Genomic DNA, 26,079 nt, shown 5'->3' on the forward strand with positions numbered 1-26,079 from the left:
ATTGAGAGATAGAGAGAGTTTGTGAATGAGAAAGAATATCCATGTTCGGCAACAATTTGTGTCGGAAAGAAAGAAAAAGGCTGAAAGGTAAAAGTACAGAATTACATGAGAGGAGAGAGATCGCAAATCCGGCAAGAGTGAGTAGGAAATGGGATTTCTCATGTAACAGGTGGTAAGATTTTTTATACAATTCACACATTTTTTCTCACAATAAATCGATTTTCACACTCAAAGTCTATAATGAAATAGTGAAAAATTCATTTTTTCTACGAAATCAATTTTCCAACCACATTTTCACACGTATCAAACAAAGCCTTATTAGTAACTGATGTTGTTTATCTGGCATTCAGAAAAACCAAGAATCCGATCTTCTTGTCTTGATGAAAACGGGGATACACTTTATAGTGTCTTTCTGAAATAAATTCAAAGATCACCTTATAAAATTTTATGTCTAAAATTCTTACTATTTCCGAAATTCATGAAAAGAAAAAAAAATATATAATTTAAACAGAGATTAGAAGGTTAGAGAGAAAAAAACTGAGTCGAGTTGTCTCTTTCCTTAAGACAGTGAACACCCTGGTATTTGTACTAAAACTAATCAGATGTTTTGTCTCCTAGGATACAACGGCTATACCTTTCAGGATGACGACTAAGAGTACTTCTTCAAATTTCTGAAAACGTGCGAACTTTGAACAAGTAGTAAGAATGACAAATGAAATTGACTTCTTAAAAACTCTAAATGCTCATGTTACTTTGAATGCTAAAATTTTTCGTGTTTTGTTTGCTGGAATCTGTTTGGTATATAAAAGAATATTGACAATACTTCAGACATGTGCCTATAGATGAGTGAATGCTTCACAACAGTCATATTTGACTATTGATTTCGGGTAAAATCATGACCGTCAGATCTTAACGGATTTATCTAGATCTTGTGCCTTGGACGCCCACCGTTAGAGCCTCAAAGGATCTATCTTAAGGGCGCCAAACATCTTAACCGTCAGATCAAATTTATGATCGTAAAATGAAAGGCCCCAAATGCCCACGCCTCGCGTGCACGGTTATGAGGTGGAAACCACGCAAAACACCTTTCCATTTCAACTAACATACCATAAATATATGGAAGAATTTTTTTTTTGTTGAAACATGGAAGAATCTATATAAGAAAATAATACTTCTCCAATGTCATAGATGTGGTACTAACTCAAAATTCCAGTTTAGAGTTAGTGGTACTCATACCAAACTTAATTTATTAATAACTCATTTATGCGGAATGGGATTTGGACAAAATTTAGGTCTAAATTCAAGAGCTCCACGAGACGAATCCAACAAGACATCTTGTTCGAGATTTTGATCTAGATCTCTTAAATTTAAAAAATACCGGTCCAGCTGATTTTGAAGTAGGTACCGTTTCCAACAATCGAAATGTTCCCTATAGAGAACTAGTCTAAGGACTAATTTTCCTTAAATGTGGATATAAAATTTCCCACTATTCTTTAAACACTATTCAGAAGAGCCTGCCTCCTAATATGGGCCCAGAATAACCAAACCAGAGTCCAGCTCCACTAATGAACCCATTATTATGGCAGTGAGAAAACTGACCTACTTTTCTTAGTAGGAAAAGAGAGAGAAAGGGTTGGCGAGAGAGAAGTGGGGTAGAGACTAAAGAAAATGTTGAAGTTTCTATCGAAGGTAAGGATCGAATTCAATGCATTAGACCCAAGAACTGCAGCGTGCATGGAATTTCTAGCTCAGTGCAACGCAAGGAAGGCAAAGGAATCAAACCCAGGTTGTCAATTACAAGTGAAACGAAGAACTGATGATCATCCTCCCCAAATCACAGTTACTTTCGTTAATGGTGTAGAAGAGAACTTCGATGCAACTTCAACATCAGCACAGAGTATAAGGCAGATGATATTAGATAAGGGTCAGATGCTAGAGACTGAACAAATGTTTAAAGATAATGGTGAATCATGGCCTGTTGTTATCCCTGAAGAGGAGCTTCATCAACGCTTCCCTGGTACCAAGGTACCTTACTTTCTCTCTCAATTTGTTTCCCCACTATTTTAAATTGTATGTGTTCTCATTGGGGCATTTCATCAAATAGGTGTGGGTCATGTGAGTTTTCTTTATTAGTTTGTGTATGATGAAGAACAAAGAAAAACCCTAAAACCATAAAAGAAATAAACAATCACACATGAACCCTGAACCCAGTTCGCCAGTTCGGTCATAAAACCTAGTCTGCCTATCCGCGATCTCTCCCTAAAACCGATTAACATAACAACTCCCCCTACTCTATAGACTAGGGCTACATATTGTAAATGGGTCGAAAGAAAGTAAACCGGTTAGGTCAAAATTTTGGTCGGGGCTATGCCCTTGAAATGACGTGCGATCGACTCCTATTCATTGCATTTTTCACCAAATTTCGATCAAATACAAGCTTTTTTATTGGTATCTAAGGGAATAACCTCGTGTTGTGTCTGTCTGACTTGGTTACTTAGGGCCAAAATTTTATCTCCCTATAAGGTTTTATAATGTGGTTCTTATTGGTCAATGGTGGCATAGTTTGGTATGGGAAAGAACACATAATACCTTGTTTCAGGCTTACTAGTATAATAAGACCATAAAAATAATAATAAGATATTTGAGTACTAATTTCATATTTATCGGGCTACCGGCGTTTGAAAGTATTGTTTTGTGGGTGATGATAACAGTTCCTTGATCTTGAGAAATACAACAGATAGTTGATTTATCTTATCTGTCGAAGTTTAGCTAGAAAAAATTGTTTAGGTGATCTCAATTTAAAGAGAACCGTGGTGCGGGGAGGAGAATGTCATAGTCATGAGATCGTTTGATTCAAGGAGTAAGGAAGAAGGGTTTGAATATTTGATACATAAAAGAGTAACAATGTATGGATGATGATGAGCCAGTAATGGGTGTTTCAGTTGACATGTATCATATGTCTACTTGAGAATGGCGGGCAATGGGAAGAAGATGACTCTTTATTTTGTCGTAGAGTTGGCAACTATTTTACCGTGTCATTGTTATTACTAGCAAGGATAGATTCAAGTCAATTGACTATAATAGTAAAGTATATCTATGACGGTCTGAGAATATGAAGAAAAAAAATGACATCGGGAAGCTACGGATGAACCATACTAAGAGAGTTAGAGAATTTTGATTACTTGCAGATAATGAGATAAAGATAACATAATTGTTGATATTGAAAGGCACAAGGAGCACAACGTGCAACTTCATTTATTTGAAATTGAAATGATATTCTGTAACACCCCCTAGTACTAGCCATCTTTCATGATTTCGACGCCAGCCAGTTCCTCTCAACCCGGGACGACATGGTAGAAGACTTTCACTTAACATGGGCTTCTCCTAGACCAAATCGGGTGTCCCCATCTTACCAACCAAGAATGCAGAAGTACCGAAAAGGCCTAGCTCATATCTAGTGTGAAGTGCTACCCATACCCTAGGTTGGAAGTGTCTTCCCTACGCAATGTTGGAACTAGTGTACGTGAACTTTCCAGCTTACATAAGCTGCCGTACTTTGTTGAGCTATTCGACAAGCCAGTATTGACATTATAGAAAAAGACAATTTGACATTTCCATACTCTGATAATTCTCATTCATGGCCAAACAGTTCTCTTTTGAGAAACCTAAGAATGCTCATCGTCCTTACCTATTGTCAGCATCTTGCTTAGACTTTCCATTTCATTAAATTCATGTACAACTTATCTAACTTAGTATTTATACACCTTGTTTTTCAGCCGAGGAAGGCAGAAGAGAAGAAGCAATAACTTCACATAGTGACTGCTAGTTCGTTTTAAATAACCACTGTGAACATTATGAAGACAAGAAATTGGCATATCAAGAGGACAAATCTAAAGTAGTCTCTCATTGTTTTCATATATTCTGGACATGACCATGGTTGTCATTTGTTGATTTTATGAAAATTCTGCTTTTTTTTTGCTACTGTTGTTTATGCATAGGATGAAGTATTTATCAGCAACTTATACTTTCTTTGAGGGTTAAACCTATATCTAAAGTTTCTTCTTCCGCCAAATTTACACCCACCATAAAACCTCTATGAAGGTGATTATGCTCGATATGAAGATCATTTTATTGGAAACAAAGGATTTTGGCCAACAATATGAAATATGTAATCATAATTTTCGAATGAGGCCAACAGAGTCTTGATTGTATATGACATTTTTCTTATACATCATCTTTTTCTCCTTGAATATTTTGTGAAATAGGGTTTGTCTGTTGTGATAGTTTTCTAAAGATCAGGATTAAGATCCCAACCGGGGGAGGTAGACAATGGATGTTGCAACAAATCTACATGACCCGCCTCCTTGGACTCCCACTTGAACCGACTGTGAGAGAAACAAGGCTTTCCCTCTTCACGTGACTGAACATGTGAGAGGAGAGATAAATTCTTGTTTCTCTCACAGACAGTTCAAGTGGGTTGAGTATAATTTTTGTAAAATTACAATATATGTACCGGACATATTATTATTAATATTGTTATAACAGTTGATGTTATTATTATTAATTTAATTATTTAAAATTATTTTTATAAGGCTAGTTTTAAAGAAGCCCTGTAAGTGTTAAAGGTGCTCCCCAAAAGGAAGGGAGCGCCTTTAAACATGGCCGCGACTTTGGGGAATAAAGAATAATTTTCGTGAAATAAATTCTCTAGGGAAGCCATGTTTTTTTGTATATTCTCGGGGGAATATTTTCTTCTAGTCTAAAAACTCACTTGATCAAACATTATCCGTGATCTTCATCCTCTTTATCACCTTCACCACAACAACTTCCCACCACCGCCATCCCGACCACCATTACCACCTCTTCTCTTTCCTCTCTTCTCCTCTCTAACTCACTGTTACCCCCTCTCTCTCTCTCTCTCTCTCTCTCTCGCTTTCATTGGAGACCACTCTCATTATTTCTCTCGTTGTAGACATATCTCTTTCTCGCAGTCTTTATCTATCTTTCTCGCAGTCTCTCTCCCTCTCTCTCATTCTGTATAGATCTCTCTAAGGAAATCACAGAGTTCGTGACTACGAAACGTTTTATGGCCATGAAATCCTCGAGGAGGGTTTCCCCAGAAACCTTCCTCGATCTCAGGTTCTGACGAAGGGAACACTTCTCTTTGTCGAAGTGGTTTCTGTGTGAGAGACGGAAAGAAACAATGAGAGAACGATTGAGAAACAATGAGAGATTGAGAGAGAAACAACGAGAGATCGAGAGATATAAATAGTCAGAGCAATAGAGAGAGATAATAAGAGATAGACAATGAAGAACCGAGAGAGAGACTAAGAGAATAATAAGGAAATAATAAGAGAAAAAGAGATCGATGGTGCGAGACAGTGGGAGAGAGTGAGAGCAATAGGAGAGAACGATAGAGAGAGAGAGAGAGAGAGAGAGAGAGAGAGAGAGATAGGGAGTAAGAAGATGAAGATTAGGAGGCAATGTTTGATCACGTCAATTTTTGGACTAAAAAAAATATGCCCTTGAGTCAATATTTATTACTAAAATCTTTATTCCCCAGAATTTTTTTTTATTCCTCAAAGTCGCGACCTTAAACATTCCCTCGTTATTATAATTATTATTATTAGTTGTAGTATTTCTATTATTATTATTATTATTATTATTATTATTATTATTATTATTATTATTATTATTATTATTATTATTATTATTATTATTATTATATTTCTTAATCATAATATAAATATAATTGCAGACTTTTGTAGACATCTAGATATCTGTGGACACTCATGGACAATTGGTAGATACTTATTACTATAATATTATCATTTCGTGGCAGACCTAGGATTTTTGGCTTGTGAACATTAAATTGCAAATATTAAATGAAAACTCCAATCTTTCAACAAAAAAAAAAAATGAAAACTTAAATAACATAAAATTCATATCTATTTACTTATAATACAATAATTAAGTAGTTGGCCGCTCCAAGTTTCCATCTTCTGAAATCGCTGCATAATAACTTTATTATCGATAAAACCAGAAGTATCTCTTTCAACATATGCAATCAAGTTATCGCTCATCCGTTCATCTCCAATCAATTGTGTAGTCTATTTTTTTTACAATATTCATACTTGAAAATACACACTCTATTATGGCAGTTACGACCAGAAGGTTTAACGCCAATGTCAATAACACGTAAATCAATGGATACACTTTATATTTCATTTTCTCGTTCATCCTTTTCGTAAAATCAGCTAGGCCTTTAAATTCAATAAATTTGTTCTTATACTTGCATATCAATTAAATAATTTTCAAGCACTATAAGGTCGATGCTAGAAAAATCTTTAGAGTAAACTGTAACAAGATAGGTCAATTTTTGTTTGTCAAATGCTGCAAACGAGACGATCAGACTCAAACTAGCCAATAAATGAGCAACTCAGTGTTCAACTCATTATAACGATTATTTAACTCTTGAAGTTGCATATCCACGATTGAATAAAATCACTAAACAAGGTAGTGTGATTTTTTGAGTTTTATGTCTTGGTCGCCTTCGTGTATGAACATATCATTTGTATAGGAACTCCAATATTGTATTTCTCACACTCTCTACATCTTTTATTAGTAATTCTTGTGACAAACGATTTGTAATTCTCAATATATTTAAAATGGAGACAAAAAAAAAATTGAATGACAGAGCAGAATTAAAAAAACTCCTGTTTCAAATTTTTTATCATCAGCCACCACATCAAGTACATCAATTACAGATATAAACATGTTAATCAAACTTACCAATGTCTTGTGGTATGGTCCCCACCTTGTGTCACCAGCTCGTGTAAGACTCATTTATTGGTTTAGTCCATGTCCACTAGGAGACTAATTATTATTAATGGCCTCATAGATTACATTAGAATGTTTTTCTTGAAGAAGATCACGACCTAAAGACTACGTCAGAATATTTTTCTCGAAGAAGATCACGACGTTCAGGAGATGCCCCAACAATATTCACGACATTAACCGGCAAAATAAATAAATCGTTCATTTCTAATGATTGTTTGCAACATCAACAAAAACTAATTGGAGTTGATGAGCAAAACTATGAACAAAATAAACACACTCATTTTTTCTTAAAATAAGTGCTTTAAAGCCATTAAACTCATATTGCATGTTGTTTGCCCAATCGTATCCTTGTCCTCCCAATTGGTCTATGCTTAACCCATGTCCGGCTAGAAGACATCATTAGCTGCCTTAAGTGCAAGTGATGTTGTACTTCTTATATGCTCAATACCAATAAATTCCTAAATTACTGGCCTTCATGCACATTTCGTAATACCATAGCCATTTCCTCTTTTGTAAAATATATCACGAGATTCATTAATAAGAATAGAATACCTAGATTTACCAAATTCCCGAACAATTTTGTTGATAATTTGAAATGAATTAGCGTTTGAAATACCCCTTTGAAGTTTAGGTGACACGAGTTTTGGTTTTCAAGAGATTATTCCACTGTGACGGCTTTAATACCTACGTTTTTATCTCTCAAACATTATAAGAATTCAAGAAAATTACTTCTATTCTTGTAGTATTCAAATTTGTCGTGTCCTCGAAATGGAAGACCTTGCTTAAGAAGAAATCGAACACATTCAACATATCCATTTAACAGATTCGATAATTTTTCCGAACTTCATCAGAATATTTGCACAACATTGTTTCAATATGTTGTTCTTGTCATAATAGAGCTTTCACGTTTCTCACAACAATGTTATAAGCACTGCTGGTTCCTAAACACATGAATTTGCAATTTTTTTTTTGTTCTTTCAGCTTGAAAATGCTCCACTAGCAAATGGATCACAACTATTCAGAAATACATAGCAATATAAATAGAATACACCATCTTTTGATATACTATATATTAACCAATTAGCTTGTTCATTAAACCAAGCAGGACCGAACCTCTGTGTCTTTTTTCCGTAAAGCGTAAAAGGAAAATTCTGGCTTCGAGGTTGATAAGGGCCTTTAGTATATATGTTCTTCGAACTTGATCTCGAATATCGGGATGATAATTTAAAATTAGAGTGCGCATTCCAGGATTTGAATGAAGACTCGTCAAGTCTATGTTGTCATGTGTATTTTTTTTAATTGTTTTATTCTTCTATTGTTGGTGATGACAATTCGATGTTATCATGATTTTCTTCTAAATTGTTGTCTTCTTTTGTAGACTCTGGTAATGATTCAACATCTTTAGACTTCTCTCTCTTGCACTACTGTTGATACTTTTAATATTTGAAAACTCATTAATGGTACCTATTATTTAAAACATTTTGCCATTATCTTTTTATATCTAATGAATGTAAAACATGATTAGTTTTCGAAGAAAATTGATATATATATATACATATATATATATATATATATGTGAAACAAAAGAGAAGTAAAAAATACTTTGGTTTAAATTCAATTTGGTCATTGGTTAATATGAAATTATAAAATCATGGAAACACTATGACTAATATAAGAATTACCAAAATATATTGCTTTTTGTTTTTCCCTTCCAAACAGGAGATCAAGCAACCTCTATCTTATGCGGAGGCGATCAAAAAATTTCCCTTCCATACACACGGGTTATACTTCACTCTACAAGCAAGCAGTTTGACAAGCAGACAATATCACCTCTTATCTTTCTCTTTAATATCAAGTCAAACAATCACTTAAGCAGTATATCTATCCATTTCTGGTGACCATAAACATCGTGACTATCAAGGTTACCAGTTTCTCTCTCCAATAGCAACACAAGAAATCACTTAGGTCGTCAATCACTTAGGTAGGGAATCACGTTATCATTCTCTCTCCTTACGACCAAAAGGTAATTCTATTACTTTCTATCTCCTAGAGATTCAAATAGTAGACAAGCATTCACTTTACATTATTATCTCTTCTCCAATCACTTTATATAGGTAATCGGTATTGTACTGTACCAATTTATCGCTTTTGATGATCAAAAAAATGATCTTCAGTTGACTACGATCAATAAATTAAGAAAATACAAAAGATCAAGGGATGCACCCGTATCAAGCCACTCAGGATGTTGAAACAGAAAGAGGTATGCCGCACAAGCCTATAACTAGGGGGTATTGTCTTAGGCGCCCGAGTCATGCCTTTCCTCAAATACAACCATGTATGCCCTAGGATTTAAGAAAAGATAAGGAGGGTCAGTGTAAGTGGGGTCGATATCTCAGTCCTGAAATACGAGGAGGAGGGTAGAAGCATGCGTAATTTCGAAATCCTATCAAAGATCCAAGTCGGAGAGGATCTTAACTATTTATTAAACTTGGACCTCAAGAGTCTCGCATGGAGGAAACTTTCCTTAAAGAATCTACAATATCGTAAACACAATCCATCAAATATCCTTGAACAAGGTAACTTTTATAAATCAAACATACAAGATAGAAACGGGAATCCTAATATCTCATAACTACGAAATGGTAGTTTCAATACAACATGGTGGATCTCCGCATCAACACTGCCTATTAACAGTCGATCAAGTCAACCTATAAGAGGTAATCAAATCGCCTCGAAGAAGACACACACCAAATCAACGAATGAGTCACAATTCTTAAACTCAATATCACTCAATATTTCAACTGCAAGAGTAATTTGACTGTCTAGAGTGTTGGAGAGATTTCCGAGTTCATTGCAGGTTTCGTCTCCCAGATCGTGAGGAGCATATCCAGATTCAACGTAGAAATCTCAATACCTTGACTTATTCTAGGAAAACAAATTTTGACATTAACAGCTTTAATACTCATTCAGTAAACAATCGACTTGAGTTTATCTTCTCTGTACTATTTATTCTCTTATTTAAATATGTTTTTGTTTCATATTATATTTTTCTTCTTACTGTCCAAATTTATTGACTTGACTGTCAGAGACTCTTGGAACGACAACAACCCGATGTCCTAGGGTCTTACGGTCACACATGTTCAATTTCTTTTCGCAAGTTTAGCACAAGAATTTTACCGGTGCCCATAAATTAAGTACGAGCAGGGGTCTGATTCTTGTCAAAAGTCCAACTACGTTGACCCCATAACCCACGATTGCAGACCTCACACCGACCCACCTCACACAAAGATTAATGTGAATTATGGAGGTTGGAATACAACACCGGAGCAAAAACTTTATGATGACTTGTTTCTATTGTCCACTGAACTAGCCAGTGTTGCATCTGATAATGAAAGAAGTGTTAAGGACTTTCGAGATTATTTGCTTCAATATAAGCCGAAGACATGTACTTTGAATAAAACGAGCAGTTGTACTGGAACTACTAAATCCACAGGTTATACCGTTGATGGTGAGGATAATGCACGAGAAGATATACTTGATCCAGTGTCATGTAAGGCGAAGGGACGCCCTCGAGAGAAAAGATTTCAAAAGAAAGTTTACAAACCAAAAAAACGCGTAAGTATATCTTAACTTGTGGATTCTCTACTTTTATGTATGATTCTACTTTAACTTATATATATATATATATATATATATATATATATATATATATATATATATTTTAATTTTGGAGTACCAGTCCTACACCTAATCTTGACATATCAAAACAAAGTGAGTTTGGTGGTAATGGTACGCAAGAGAACGTGTTCTTTGAAACGCCTACCCACATGGTAATTTATAACTCTTACCATCATATGTTGGTTCGTAATAATGACTATTTGTTTCTATGCTAACTCTCTCTTCGAGTTTTAATATTTAGGGTACCCCTTCTACAATGCCTTCTGTAATCCGGTTTGTGATCTTCAAACTACACAAGAAAGTACACTTGGGAGTAATGATATACAAGGGAAGATGTTCTTCACACCGCCTACATATGTATTTCATCTTATCATATAATTCATTATATGTCAATGTCTTATTCTTTTGTATCCACATATGCAGTCTAATATGGAGTTATTAATGGGTGTTTATCGGCCTCCAACTTTGTTTTCACTGGTAAAGTATTCTGGTGATGGTAGTACGTAAAGGAATGGAGATGGAAATCAAATTATGGCGAGTTTGGAATATTTAATTAGTTGTTATGTTTCACTTGGAAAGATATTACAGTACTATTGATATATTGTTTTCGATAGGTTTTAGAAGATTTAGTTGTTTTAACTTTTAATGTTTTATTTTGATGGATCTTTAAATACTTTATTCATTTTCAATGGATATGTTACATTTTAAGGTCTTCTTTAATGTTGGGTTATCCTCTTCAAATTCCTTCAGAGTCTAATGTTTATGTAACAATTCACTGTGAATTGTTAAATCAACCACAATCTAAGGATATTACTTGTTGAAACCGCTAATATTGTAGGAGATCTCTTTGTCGGTCAGTGTTTATGCTTCCTTATGAATTTTTAAAATTAATCTGTTATGCTGTAGAAAAATGTGCATGGATAAGTTTTTTTGTTGAAATGTGCATGGGTAAGTTGGGTATTCATCTTGCAAACAAAAAAAAAGTTGGGCATTTATGTCACTTATAAGGAACTAAAATTCAATCATTAATGGATCACCTCCACTTTCAAACTATTCAAACTCCATTTAATTCACCACCATGACATCTTTTATAAAAAGATTGTGATAAACCCAAGAAGATCTGATAATAAATTTGAATCAAAATCGATCAAAAAATCTTCAATCCCTTACTTCAAAAGAAGAGCAGATCGGTTGTGGAATTTCAACAAAAAAATAGCTTGGTTGTGGCTTTTTGGTAGAGTGAGAAAGTGGGGGAAAGTAGGTTTAGGTTGGAATTATCTCTTAGCCATTGATGGAATTGTACAGTTCAGATTAAAACTAATTTAGGGATAAAATATCAATTGAGAGGATCTTAAAGCACTGAGTGAATTCTGACGTGAGGGACCCACTTCAGAATTCACTCCCAATTCCCTCCCCCATTCCCTCTTTCTATCATTATTGTTCTCTCTTATTTAACTCCTAATTTCCTCTATGATATACCCTCACAACTTTCTTTTCTCCAATCGGTATTAACTTAATTGTTTTCCTATTCAATTTGGAAACTAGTCACAAACCCAGGTATTCTCTTTATGTTTCTAGTTCATTATTAGTTCTTGCATGCGATCCTGGATAACTAGTGTTAATCATATGATGATTGACATTCCGCTTACAACATTAGTTAGATGATTAGTAGTCTTAGAGACGTACAAAACCCTACACCTATATCGAGCATCTCTGAAATCTAAAGTTGCACCAGAGATGAATCTTATGGAGTTTGATCCACCATTGTGTGTTGGAGATTATCTCCCTAAAGGAGTAAATCAAACTGATGATATGTTTAATATTACCGATTAATGTATTAACTTTTCTAATTATTATACTGCTAGATTATAAAGGAGTATATTATACTCCCTCCGTCTCATATTAAGAGTCCACTTTTTTTCATATATTTTGTTCTTCCATTTGTACCCTTATTTATTATAGAAGAAAAGTCTAAATTAAAGAGAGTCTCATTTTTCCACCTCACTAAACATTTAAGTGCTTTTATTGCAAAAACAAATTCCAACAAACTATAGTTGTCTCAAGGTAAGGACATTGTGGGAAAGTAGATGGATTTTATATGATGAAAAAGGAAATGGGACTCTTAATATGAGAGATCTCTAAAAGGAAAGTGAGACTCTTAATATGAGATAGAGGGAGTATATACTTGTAATAGTTTTGTTTATGTCATAAATATAAATAGTAGTGAATCTTATATTATATTATTTATGAAAGGTATGGATTCTAGAAAAAACATATCTAAAGGTGATGAAGATACCTGTCTAGCAGACAGTGGGACCACAAATTCGATACTTCGAAATACAAAATATTTCTCGACCTAAAAATTATGCGAGGCAAATGTGATTACTATCGCTGGCTCATCAAGCATTATAGCAGACTCTGGAAGAACAACTATAATATTGCCCCGTGTTACGAAACTAATTATCGACGATGTTTTGTACTCGACCAGATCCTTGAAGAATCTATTGAGTTTCAAAGACATTAATCTGAATGAGTATCGCATCAAAACTGGGTCTAAGAATAATAAAGAATATTTATATACCACCTCGAGTATATCATGCCAGAAGCGTGTTCTAGAAAGACTAGAAGCTTTTTCTTCCGGGTTATATCTCACACAGATTAAAACAGCCGAATCATATGTCGTAGTCAACCAGAAGTTGTACGATCCAATCACTTATAAAATTTGGCATGATCGACTAGGACATCCAAGCTCTACCATGATGAGGAGAATAACACAAAACTCTCAGGGACACCCAGAACCAGAAGCTTCTGATAGACAAAGATTTTACTTGCACAGGTTGTTCTTTGGGAAAATTTATTACTCGTCCATCCTTGACAAAAGTACATATGGAATCCCCCAAGTTTTTAGAAAGGATTCAAGGTGATATACGTGTCCCTATACACCCGCAGTGTGGACCATTTAAATATTTCATGGTATTAATCGATGCATCAACTAGATAGTCTCATGTTAATCTAATCTCGACTCGGAATCATGCGTTTGCAAAGTTACTTGCTCAGATAATTCGATTACGAGCTCACTTTCCTGATTACCCGATTAAGTCGATTCGTCTAGATGGAGCAGGAGAATTCACATCAAATAGTTTTGATTCCTATTGTCTCTTAGTTAGAATTAATGTTGAACATCCTGTAGCTCATGTTCATACTCAGAATGGTCTAGCTGAATCATTCATAAAACATATCCAACTGATTGCGAGACCAATGTTGATAAGGACTAAATTACATGTTACTGCATGGGGACCTGCAGTCCTTCATGCTGCAACCTTGATAAGGTTACGTCCTACTTCAAATAACCAATTCTTGCCTTTGCAGTATGTTCAGGGTCGGCAGCCAAACATATCTCATTTACGTATTTTTGGATGTGTTGTGTATGTTCCTATTACAGCTGCACAACGTACAAAGTTTGAACCTCAGCGCCGACTAGGAATATATATTGATTTTGATACACCATCTATTATTCGATATCTCGAACCCCTAACGGGTGAGACTTTCACTGCACGCTTCGTCGATTTTCATTTTGATGAGACAATTTTCTCGCCATTAGGGGAAGTAAATTTACCTGAAGCAAATATTACGAAAAAGGAACTTTCTTGGTTGACTCCAAATTTGTCTCACTTTGATCCCCGTACTAATCAATCTGAAGTTGAAGTACAAAGAATAATACATTTACTAGAGATTTATAATAAATTACCTGACGCATTTAATGACGCAACGAGAGGGACAAAATCACATATACCTGCTGCAAATGTTTCAGAAAAGATAGATGTCCCCGAAGGACGGGATAACAATATTGCAGCAAATGAATCGTCCAAGACACGTCTAAAACGTGGATGACCAATCGATTTTAAAGATATAGTTCCCCGGAAGAGGAAAAATCAACCACAAGCAAGCAATACTCCAAAAGAGACGACAAATCAACAAGATACTCTTTCAGCTATTACACCCCTAGAAGTGGGTGAAGCCCTAGAAGAGGCAGAAGCTCTTGAAGAGCATGAGTTATCTCCAAATGAAGAAATATCTATAAATTATGCTTGTAATGGCAAAGTGTTGAATCGAGATAACATAATCATCGATGATATATTCGCGCTTTCGGTAGCCACTGGTATTATCACTGAAAATGATGATTATGAACCACATTCTATAGAGTAACGCAGGAAAAGGATTGATTGGGTAAAATGGAAAGAAGCAATCAAGACAGAACTGAATTCTCTGTCAAAACGTAATATTTTTGGACCTGTAGTCCTCACACCCCCAAAAATGTAAACCCTGTAGGTTTCAAATGGGTATTCATTAGGAAACGAAATGAGAACAATAAAGTTGTTCATTATAAATCAAGACTCGTGGCAGAAGTTTTCTCATAAAGACCAGGGATCGACTATGAAGAAACCTACTCTTCAGTTATGGATGGAATAACCTTTGGATATTTGATCAGTTTAGCAGTTCCGGAAGAACTCGAGATGAATTTAATGGACGTAGTCACTGCATATCTATATGGAAAGCTGGATACTGATATTTATATGAAAGTCCCTGAAGGATTTAAATTGTCTGAAGGCAATCCACGTACCCTGTATTCACTAAAGCTTAATCGAGCTTTATACGGATCGAAACAAGTCGGGCGGATGTGGTACAATCGTCTTAGTGAGTATCTGATCAAAGAAGGTTATGTAAATGATCTCATTTGCCCATGTTTATTTATAAAGAAAGGAGATGCTGGATTCGCTATTCTTGCAGTATATGTTGATGATATCAACCCTATAGGAACTCTAGAAGAGCTCTCTAAGGCGGCAGAATATTTGAAAAAAGAATTTGAGATGAAAGATCTCGGGAAAGTAAAATTCTATTTTGGTTACAAATTGAGAAAATTACAAGTGGGATACTTGTACATCAAACATTATACACTGAAAAAGTCCTGAAGCGCTTTAACATGGAAAATTCTTTTCCACTTAGTACTCACATGGTTGTTAGGTCTCTCGATGCTCTGAAAGATCTATTTCGACCTAAAGAAGAAGAGGAAACACTCCTTGGTCCAGAAGTACCATATCTGAAAGCTATTGGTGCATTATCATAATTAGCTCAATGCACTAGACTGGACATTGCTTTTGTAGTAAATCTATTAGCCAGATATAGCTCTGCACCAACTAAGAGGCATTGGGTTGGAATAAAGCAAATTCTAAGACATTTTAGAGGAACCACCTATGTTGTTTGGGGCGTGAGGCGAGGCGAGGTGACAGACCCATTGCCTCGCTTAAACGAGCTTAGGCGAGCTGAGGCGACCGCCTCAAACAAATAGTATATATTACATACATACCCAAGTACCTAACATAAAAATAACTAAATAAACACTGAAATGCCAAAATTGAAGGTATAAAACTTAACATCCAAGCATTAAAAAATAATTCAAAAACATTGAGAATAATTCAAAAACATTCAAAAGTATTCAAACAAGCAATTAACCATCAAAACACAAGCAATCAACCATCAAAACTTAAGTCTAGTGAAGATCTAAAAGTCAATATCTTCATCATCTCCTAAATGAGGACCACAACTGTTATCTGACTTGTCTCCTTCTTTCTCTTCTATAAGTTCAGGATTGTCATCTTGACCCGCCTCTGATTCAGAGTCTTCATCAACAAGTTGACGTTGTGGTTCTGTCGGTTGCGTTTGGCTTTGGTTGGGTGATCTTCTCCTCTTATAAGATCTCAACCCAGTACTCGGACCAACATGATCGCCTTCATTTCCCTCAGCTTCTTCAACTAGTCCATATGTTATATCGGTGCCAACTACGAATTCATCTGATGCATTAAATGGAGCAATCCACTCATCTAGATCAGCATTCTTCAATATGATTGGATCTAAATCTATTCCACCAGGGCTAGTTCGATCCAGAAAATGAGCTTTCAACTTGTTGTTGTATTGGACAAATACAAGATCATTCAATTTCTGATGATCTAGTTTGTTTCGTATCTTTGTATGTAACTGTTATATCACGAGATAAACATTCTTATAAAAATAATGATTTTAGTTTTTGGAAATTCTAAATTATGAGCATATTTATTCATCACTTACATGGTCAAAGGCACTCCAATTCCTTTCGCATGGAGATGCAGCACAAGTTAGCCCAAGCACTCTTATAGCAAACTTCTAAAGTCCTTCCCCCAACTAAGCCACCATTAAGCTGCATTATGCGGATAACAAATTTATCGAATACTAAACTTAAAAGATAATTAAAATTTCTCAATAATATTTGATTGCTTAATACCTGGTGCTAGCGTTTTTCTTTTTGCAATTGCTTCCTCATCCCCCATTTCTCCAGTCGCAGAACGGTATTCTACAATTTGATCAAAAATCAATGACCGAGTAGCAGGATTTGGCACCAGAACCTTAATACAAGCATTCAACCCTCTTTTTATCTCCAAGTTACTTTCCATAGGTGGGTTCAATGATGGATCAAAGTAGATGCGAGGATTAAGATAAAATCCTGCTGCATGGAGAAGTTGATGTAGTTGATCAGACCACCTATGCTCAATAATTCTAAGCACTTCCTCAATCACCACATCATTTTTTTCCTCCCAGAGAACATCTAACTTCTTCATACACTCAGTCATCGCAAGATAAATGTAACCCATGCATGGTTTTTCTTCCTGATCGACCATCGTGATAATATCCACTAATGGGGAGATAATTTTAAGACAAAGATGTAACTTAGTCTAGAAATCGGACCTCCCCATTATCTTTGATACTCTTTTCCTTCTTGCATTTTCACCCATTTGCTCGTAGTCCATTCGTGGGAAAGCATCATTGTCCTCAACCCCGTTCTTTGGTTAAAAATACTATCCATCGATAAGTAACTAGTAGCAAATCTAGTTACTGCAGGCCTCACCAACTCTCTTCCTTTAGTGAACTTTCTCATCATATGCAACACTTGATTGTGGTTGTACATGAAAACAACAATATGCCTACAATCTTGTACAACTTTGTGAATCCTAGCGATGTTTGATACATCTTGGCACATGAGATTTACACAATGTGCTGCACATGGAGTCCAATACAAGTTATATTTCTTATCTTCCATCAACCACTTTCCTGCAAGCTTGTAATTAGATGCATTATCTGTTACAACTTGCAATTAAGTGATTAAGTCAAAAATGTCAAAATAAGAAATAAGAATACATCTAAAATAAGAACTAAGATATACATCCAAATACGAAGGGTTAAAGTCTTACTTGAACCACATTCTCGGGACCTACTTCCTCGATGACTTCAGTCAATAGTTTCAAGATGAGTTTTGCATCCTTTACATGTTCAGAACCATCAAGTGATCTCAGAAAGACAGTTTCTTTTGGACAATTCACTAAAAAATTGATGAGACATCTACCTTTTCCATTTTCCACCAATCCTTCATAATAGTACACCCATATGAAACCCAGAGGGGTTTAAATGTATCTATCCACGTCTTGGTGGAATTGACTGCTTTGACCAAAAGAGGAACTCTCAATTCCTGGTAAGTAGGGATTTTTAACCCCGGACCAAATTGTCCAACCACTTGAATCATCATAGCAAAACTAAGGCTTTTGATTACATTGAAGGCGATCCCATTTTCGTAAAAGTACCCAGCAATATACTCAGCCACATTGTCTCTTCTTCTCCTCCTATGCACATTGTCAATAGGATTTTGCACTAACTTTTTCAGGTTTGGTTTGAAATAACTATCCATTTGACCATGTATTTTTGGTGGTTTTGGAGCCATTCTACTAGTTGGTGTCCCACTCCCAGACCCACTTCCACCACTAGCTTGTGTACCATCTAAATGTATATTGTGATCTTTCGACTCTCCGTCATTCTCATAAGGTGCATTAGGTGATTTGTAAATATTGACACTATCAATTTGAGCTGTCCTCAATCGAATCTTTCCGTCTCTCTTTTTCCTTCCTTCGGTCATATATTTTTGTGTCGCTTCTTGTACACCCCTAGGCACCTCAGGACAAACTTTTACATCTTTGAAACCGCCAGCAAGATGTTGTTTTTGCTTATTAATTCCTCCATTCGTTATCAATCCACACAAGTCATACTGCACTTTATTCTTGTCACCATCCACCGGTTGTCCATAATTCCAACCCGGATCACTCGACGGTCTCACACGAGCCGTTGAAGTCGAAGAAGGCATATCACTAATTCACTATTCAGTAATTCATAAATCAGAAATAAGATAACATATCTTATGAGTTATGACAAGCACACAAACTATATAATTCACATAATCATGTGATTCACATCACAATATACAAAGAAGTAACAAAAAAAGTATGAAAGAGTTGCTGAAAATTGTTGTAAACAAGTAAAAAAAATTTCAAGTTAATAGTAAGTAAAATTAGTTAAGAGTAAATAAACAAGTTAAGAATAAGTAAAAAGAACAAAAAAAAGAATTGCTGAAAATTGTTGTAAACAAGTAGGTAAACAAGTAATTTTATTTTTCACGTTAATAATAAGAAAACAAGTTAATAGTAACTAGTAAGTAATATTAGTTAAGACTTAAGAGTAAATAAACAAGTTACGATTAAGAATAAGTTAAAAAAAAATTGCTGGAAATTACAAAAAAAACAGCAAAAAAAGGAGTGTAAAAACTAAAAAGTTGATGAAATAGAAACAAAAAGGAGAAGATGAAGAGGGTAGAGTAGAAACGACTTACCTAATGATGATTGATGAAATAAGGAGGTGAAGATGAAGATTCGTCTTGAACTCTCGTTCATGGAGGTCTCGGTCGTTAGGGTTAGAGCGAGAAACGTATTGAGACTTAGATGTTGTCGATTTGGGCTAAAGCCCTAAAAAAAACCTTGGGCACTACCCTAATCGACTTGGGCCTCCCCTCGCTTCCCCTGGGGAGCCTAAAGGCGCTCGCCTAAGCGTCTGAAGGCGCCACCAGGAGAAATCTGCTATTTTCGCCTCAAAATAAGGCGACTGCTCTCTTAACCCGTCCGTTTGGGCGCTTAAGCTCGCTTAAGCATCGCCTTTTACAACATAGGGAACCACTGACATGGGATTATTTTATTCAAAGAATTTATCTGGTATTCTCAAGTAAAAAGATACACATATACCGGTTATATTTCTGATCCGCACAAAGGGATTTCACAGACAGGTTATGTATTCACAAGTAGAGGTACAACTTTCTCATGGTGATCTTGTAAACAAACTATGCATGCAACCTCATCTAACCATGCAGAAATTGTTGCTCTCCATGAAGCCACAAGAGTGTGTATGACTCAGATCCATTATTGAGCACATTAGAAGCTCCAGTGGTCTTATCCCTATCACAAATTCCCCACACAGTTATTCACGAAGATAATTCAGCATGCATCGCTCAGATCAAAGAAGGATACATCAAAGGCGATAAACTGAGCACATCTCTCCGAAGTTGTTTTATTCACATCATCTCCTGAAGAATAATGAGATTGATATCTAAAAGATACAATCATGTGAGAATTATGCTGACTTGTTTACTAAGTATTTGCCTACTACAAAGTTCAGAAAACTAGTAGAAGGCATCGGAATGCCACGCTTGAATCAAATGATGATGTAAGACTCAGTCTATCTGATATTCATCAGGGGGAGTCTATTATCATGTGCAGGTTCATGTATCGTTATCTATGCTCTGTACTCTTTTCTCTTCGTCCAGTTTTTGTCTCAATGGGTTTTTCTGGCAGGGTTTTAACGAGGTAGTATTTTGCGTATCCGTCGTCACTCGGAATCTATTATTTGTACTCTTTTTTCTTCATCAGATTTTTTCTCATTGGGTTTTTCTGACATGGTTTTAATAAGGCAATTATTTCGAGTGATGGTCATTCAAGGGGGAGTGTTATATATGATGTTGGCTGCCCATAGACAGATTTACAGTTGCCTTGAGTGTTACAGAAATCTTATCCAGAGAAGTGGAGTTACTTGAGGAGAAAGTGTTGGTACTCCTACCTCCTCATACGTGTCTCTTCATGGAGTCATTACTCGGACGGAGATATGTAAGGGCCAGGAGGGGCCATGGCTCCTTCCGGTCCTTAAATGTTCACACTGTTTATCACTCATAAACAATTAAAATATTCAACCTACCCTTTATTGGCCGCCCTTTATTCCAAACTTAAACCAACCCTAATCTCAACCTAAAACCCAACTTAAATTCTTAACAGCCTGTCAGCCAATGACCTAATCAAAGATGCCGCCCACAACTCATAGCCGTCAATGCCTTCCGATTAGTTCTATCATTTTACGTTTCAATTCACCACCCACAATTCATAGCTACCAATCAACTTACCCAATGAACCAATTAACCCAACAACAAGTTTCTTTTTTCCAGTTTCAACTATTAACTTATTTTAATTTCTTTTCAATTTGTTAATTATATTGATTCTGGTTGTAAAACAAAATCAATTCGAGTCATCCACATTTTGAGCTCTCACTAACCAAAATCGATTGTCTCTCAAATCATAACTCGAGAACAGGTAAATTCTTAGGGAAGTAGTCTTTTTTTCGTTCTCTCTCTCTCTTTGTCTCTATCTATCTATCTATCTATCTATCTATATATCTCTCTATCTCTGCCTCTCCCTCTCTCTCTATCTCTCTTCTCTTCTCTTCCGTTACAAGTTAATTACATAATTGTGTATATTTTTGTAAGTAATCATTTAACTAATGTCAATAAAGTATATTTTAAGTAAGTACAATTGAAATGGCTAGCAGGAGCAGTCGAACTAGTTTATGACTATAATAGTTCAGCCCCCGGTAACAAACATTCTGGTTTCGTCCTTGCCATGCATCACCACTTGTCACTTCATGGAGCCATTACTCCCATGCATCACCACTTGTCACTTTATTGGTCTTTTCCCCTGTGCATCAATTACTATATATAGAGAACCAACTTCTCATTAGTTGGTTAGATAACTTTGGATTAAATCTCTCTCTCTCTCTTTACTTTTACTTTATGATTGTCATCTTTCTTATAATCCTTAAGTGAACAATATACAGATAGTATAATAACTATAAATGATATTATAGTTTCTATTTTTCTCTCCACCAATTTCTATTATTATTATAACAGTTGTAACTAATAACTTTACCATTGATCTCCTATTAATAAAGTTGTACTAAAATAATTGAATTCTTAAAATAGTTGGTTGTGGATCCTTACGTTGCAGAACCGAAATTAAACTAAATAGTTAGGACTTAATATCTTTCGTTTAAATATCTGAACTGCTCCCTTGACACTGCTACTAACAAGTGGTTTGTTCTATTTTGTTCACATTTTAGGCTAACCAAATGGTAAATTTGACTCTCATATGTTGTTTTTTTTTTTTTTTGATGAGATATCTCGATATCTCATATGTTGTTTGGAAGTTCAAATTTGACCGTCACAACAATTTTGAATAATTTGAACCTTAACACACTGAATAATTTATCTTTTCGTAACTTAGTCATAGACCCATACTTTCTCCTAGTGTAGATGGGGGACGTCATGTATTCCGTCAAAATAATAATCATAGTTTAGAAATGATATCGTATTCTTATCCAATTTTTCGTCTCTCTTAGTTTTGATTATCTTTTTTTAAAATTACTTATAAATTTTCTTATTGTAACAACTCTCATTACACCATATGATGGGAGGATAACACATAAATTTTGTTAGACATGTGGTTTGTCATATCTATGATATGGGAAGTTAGAATCTATCATCTTTCAAAACAAATAAAAGTTACAATCTATCATGGATAAGTTTTGTTAAACTTTTCATTGTCACATTAAAAAGGAAAATCAAACGGCATAATAGTATATTGGGAGAGGTTCCAAACTCTATCAAATTCATCTTTAACTCACCAATTTTCACTTTTAATGGGAATCAGACCAATGTTCGCGTAACGGAGTGAACCTCCAACCACTACACCAAGTAGTAGTGGACCAAATGGATTAATTTTGTTAAATAAGATGAATGGAAGTCTACGACAATTAGAAGACAGATCAAGTCCGAGCTCAAGTATTTCTATGGGTAGTTTTTCTTCATGGACCGCTATTAAACTCTTTTTCTACTGTTAATTAATGTATTACTTTTTGTTTGACCCTCTAGTTTATGACTGAATTCCTCCCTGGCTCCTTATTTTTAGAGAAATAACTGGATGGTCGTTTTGAAAGTTTTCATCTATTGACTATTCTTTGACTGTTTTATTTTGTTTACTTTTTTAAAATATCTTTTTTTCACTTATTCTGTATGTTCGAGGGGAGGCTAAAATTATCGAACGTTTTCAACAAAAGTTATACCTACATAAAGCAAAGTTCTCCAAATATTATTTAAACTAAAATGTCGGGTTTCAGGCCTCTTTCATCTTGTTGGGCTTTATGCTTCTTTCATTTCTTGGTTTAACTTAATCGGTTATCGTGCTCATCACATCTTCGTGTTGTATCAATGCCTTGTAACGACTAACGTAGAACGTAGTCAATTTTTCAAAAAATATCATTGATAAATGGTAAACTAGTATCTTATTTGACACGAAAGTGTTGCATTACCAGAAATATATAATTGAAGTCTTTGAAGAAAACTTACATAAATAAATTACTCTTAGTTTAATTCGAATTTAAATTTGTGCTTGTTGATTTCATATATATATATATATATATATATATATATTATTTGAAGTACCATACAACTAGTGGAGAGAGAGGATTGTAGAGAAAAAACTCTCATTCTATCAATCTAGTCAAGAAGGGTTCTTCTCAACTTTCCATTAAGTCCTAGCAGACATTAAGGAAGGAAGATCAAGTTAAACTACTCGGTGTCTCAAGTGGAGGAGCTACACTTGAAGCTCTGGATCTTCACACGCGATTGGAAAGGTTCGAGGGAAAATCGCGATAAAGGTATTTATTCCTCTATTAGTTCATTGATTAGTTCTTGCATATCGATCCTGGTAATCTAGTGTTAATATATAGATGTTTGAGATTCCGCTTAAAACACTAGATAGTTGTATTAGATACACACAAAACACTACACCCGTTACTTCGGGCTATAATGGGCGGGACACGGGTAGAGCTCTTTGGCCAACGTCCGACCCGCTAAACCGACCCTTAAACCTGAGATTTTAGGTCCCCCAGATTTAGGGTCATGATATCTAATGGCTAAGCTTTTCTTTCTCAAATAAGACTTAGGGTTAGACTTGGTAGCCATATATAAACCTCACTGTTTGCCTAAATCTTCATTACTACGAGGGTTAGACTTGGTAGCCATATATAAACTTCACTGTCAGTTTGTACCAATAAATGATACAAACTAACATATTTGTTCTCTCTCTTTGCTCATTCTATGTTCTTGTAGAGACATTTTATCTATATTTTTTTGTTTAGCTTTGTATCTTTTATTCTGTAAAAGGCATATGTTATCATTTTTATTTTGATAGAAGTGATGTCTTCACCTTTAAGAGATATCATGAAGTATCAACCAAGTATCAACTCAAGTTTCCTTTATTTAAATAGTAAGTCTGTAGCTAGAGCCCGAGCGGGCTAACGGGCAGAACCGCAGCCACACAAATGCCATTACTTGTCCAGCCCGAAATGTCCGATAGTCCGATCGGACAGAACACCCTCGAGCCCGATCCGCCCGAGTCTGTGGGAAGACTGCCCTAGCCTGCCCGATTCCACCCCTAGGTTTTACTTTACACAAATAATTAAAAAACATCACCGAGATCGAATCATATTCTCTCTCTCATTAATTTTACAAGTAACCCACTGACCCCACCAAGATCAAACCAGCCCCATCAGTGTGTGGGATGCGTAAAAGAGACAAAAGATCATAAGACTGCATTTTCAAGTTTTTTTGGCTTTGAAACCACACAAAGGTAGGAAACTTATGCCACTGAAAAAAAACTCTTTTTCCAAGTAAATACTTAACATAGGGGAAATTACAGTTTCCAGAAAAGGCACTCATGAGAAATCAAAAGCACCCCTGGTTGATCCGTGTTTAGATCATTAACCCATTTTCCTCTGGGAAATTATGCATCAGAAAATCCCACTGTCAACAAAACAAGATTTCCCTTCTCAAACTGAGGTTGCTATTCCATTTTCTTGGACTTGTCATGCAATCTAAGAGCGAGAAAATAGAACACGATCTTCATAAACTACATCATATAGTTGGTCTCGGCCGAGACGGCCGAGAATCTCGGGTCTCGTCTCGGCCCTCTCCCGAGACTCGGCCGAGACCCCGAGTTTCTCGGCCGAGACAACCCGAGACGAGACAGCAACTTCCAAATATTTAGATTTTTTTTTTGGAAAACTCTTTGACCTAAATTAAGTACTACTATTTATTATATTCTCAAATCTTAGCTACTTATTATATTCCCAATGTATCTAATATAAACAGCAATAATACTATATAGAATATTTAGGGTTTATGCCTCAGAGAGAAACTAATAAATTCTTTAGAAACTTTCAAAAGTTTAGTAGATTGGGATTTCCTTATACAGAAATTAAGTTATAATACATAGTACAACTAGAATTAAGAAGAAGCAAAGAATACAAGAAGTCAAGAAGTTTCAAAGAAGAAGAAGGTGATTCTAGAGAGAGAAAGTTGAAGTTTCTTCCATTATCTTCATATCGTGGTAAGTCAATTTCTTTCATCTTTTTTTTTTCTTTCTTAAGTTTCAATTATATTTAATATAGTTAAACTTTTTTCTATATAACTATTACAAATCAGATTTTAAAATTTAGCTAATTCCTATATTTGCTGTCTCACCGAGAATCTCAGCCTGTCTCGGTCTCGTCTCGATCCGGCCGAAGCCGGACCGAGACCAACTACATAGATTTGACTATTACAATTTGATTTGCAGTATGCCTAGCAGGGATTTTACTTAAAACACCTTGTTAGACCCATGGTTCAAAGATGTTACTATAGGTGAAAGAGTTAGGTGTGTTTATTCTCAAGTGACGAAGTCTCGTATGAAATTTGACTCGAGCTCTGATTAGAGCCGGAACTCAGATTGTTTCTTGTTTGACTTTTGACGTGTGACTCGTCTTAAACGTCTTAGATTAGGACAATAACTGAAAAAGTGTCATCTTAGAAAGTTAACTATGTATAGTGAAATATCTATAAAGCTGTGGTACGTTGGCGTTGGAAAGGAATAGGTTGCCAGGAATGTTAGTCCCATGTAGTCTATGTAGTTGGTCTCGGTCTCGGTCTCGGTCCGGCCGAAGGCCGAGACCGAGACAGGCCGAGATTCTCGGTGAGACAGCAAATATAGAAATTAGCTAAATTCTAAAATCTGATTTGTAATAGTTATATAGAAAAAAGTTTAACTATATTAAATATAATTGAAACTTAAGAAAGAAAAAAAAAAAGATGAAAGAAATTGACTTACCAAGATATGAAGAATGGAAGAAACTTCAACTTTCTCTCTCTAGAATCACCTTCTTCTTCTTTGAAACTTCTTGACTTCTTGTATTCTTTGTTTCTTCTTAGTTCTTAATTCTAGTTGTACTATGTATTATAAC

General features: G+C 35.4%; 2 protein-coding genes across 2 annotated transcripts; one reads left to right on the forward strand and one right to left on the reverse strand.

Annotated features, from left to right (window-relative positions):
• The first annotated feature begins 1,575 nt into the window (after window positions 1-1,575).
• On the forward strand, window positions 1,576-4,064 carry LOC147538584 (uncharacterized). Its single transcript, XM_086643711.1, has 2 exons — window positions 1,576-2,025; window positions 3,777-4,064. Exons 1-2 carry the CDS (start codon window positions 1,669-1,671, stop codon window positions 3,804-3,806), a joined length of 387 nt encoding a protein of 128 aa, XP_086499837.1. The 5' UTR covers window positions 1,576-1,668; the 3' UTR covers window positions 3,807-4,064.
• Window positions 4,065-17,302: 13,238 nt separating this feature from the next.
• Window positions 17,303-18,739, reverse strand: LOC147538585 (uncharacterized). Its single transcript, XM_086642977.1, has 3 exons — window positions 17,951-18,739; window positions 17,819-17,867; window positions 17,303-17,685 (listed from the first exon to the last, which is right to left on the reverse strand). Exons 1-3 carry the CDS (start codon window positions 18,737-18,739, stop codon window positions 17,303-17,305), a joined length of 1,221 nt encoding a protein of 406 aa, XP_086499103.1.
• Between the last annotated feature and the right edge of the window lie 7,340 nt (window positions 18,740-26,079).

Source organism: Eschscholzia californica, unplaced genomic scaffold, assembly GCF_041429995.1.
Source record: "Eschscholzia californica isolate CP2 unplaced genomic scaffold, dmEscCali1.0.p SCAF_5, whole genome shotgun sequence".
In the NCBI taxonomy this organism is placed as follows: Eukaryota; Viridiplantae; Streptophyta; class Magnoliopsida; order Ranunculales; family Papaveraceae; genus Eschscholzia; species Eschscholzia californica.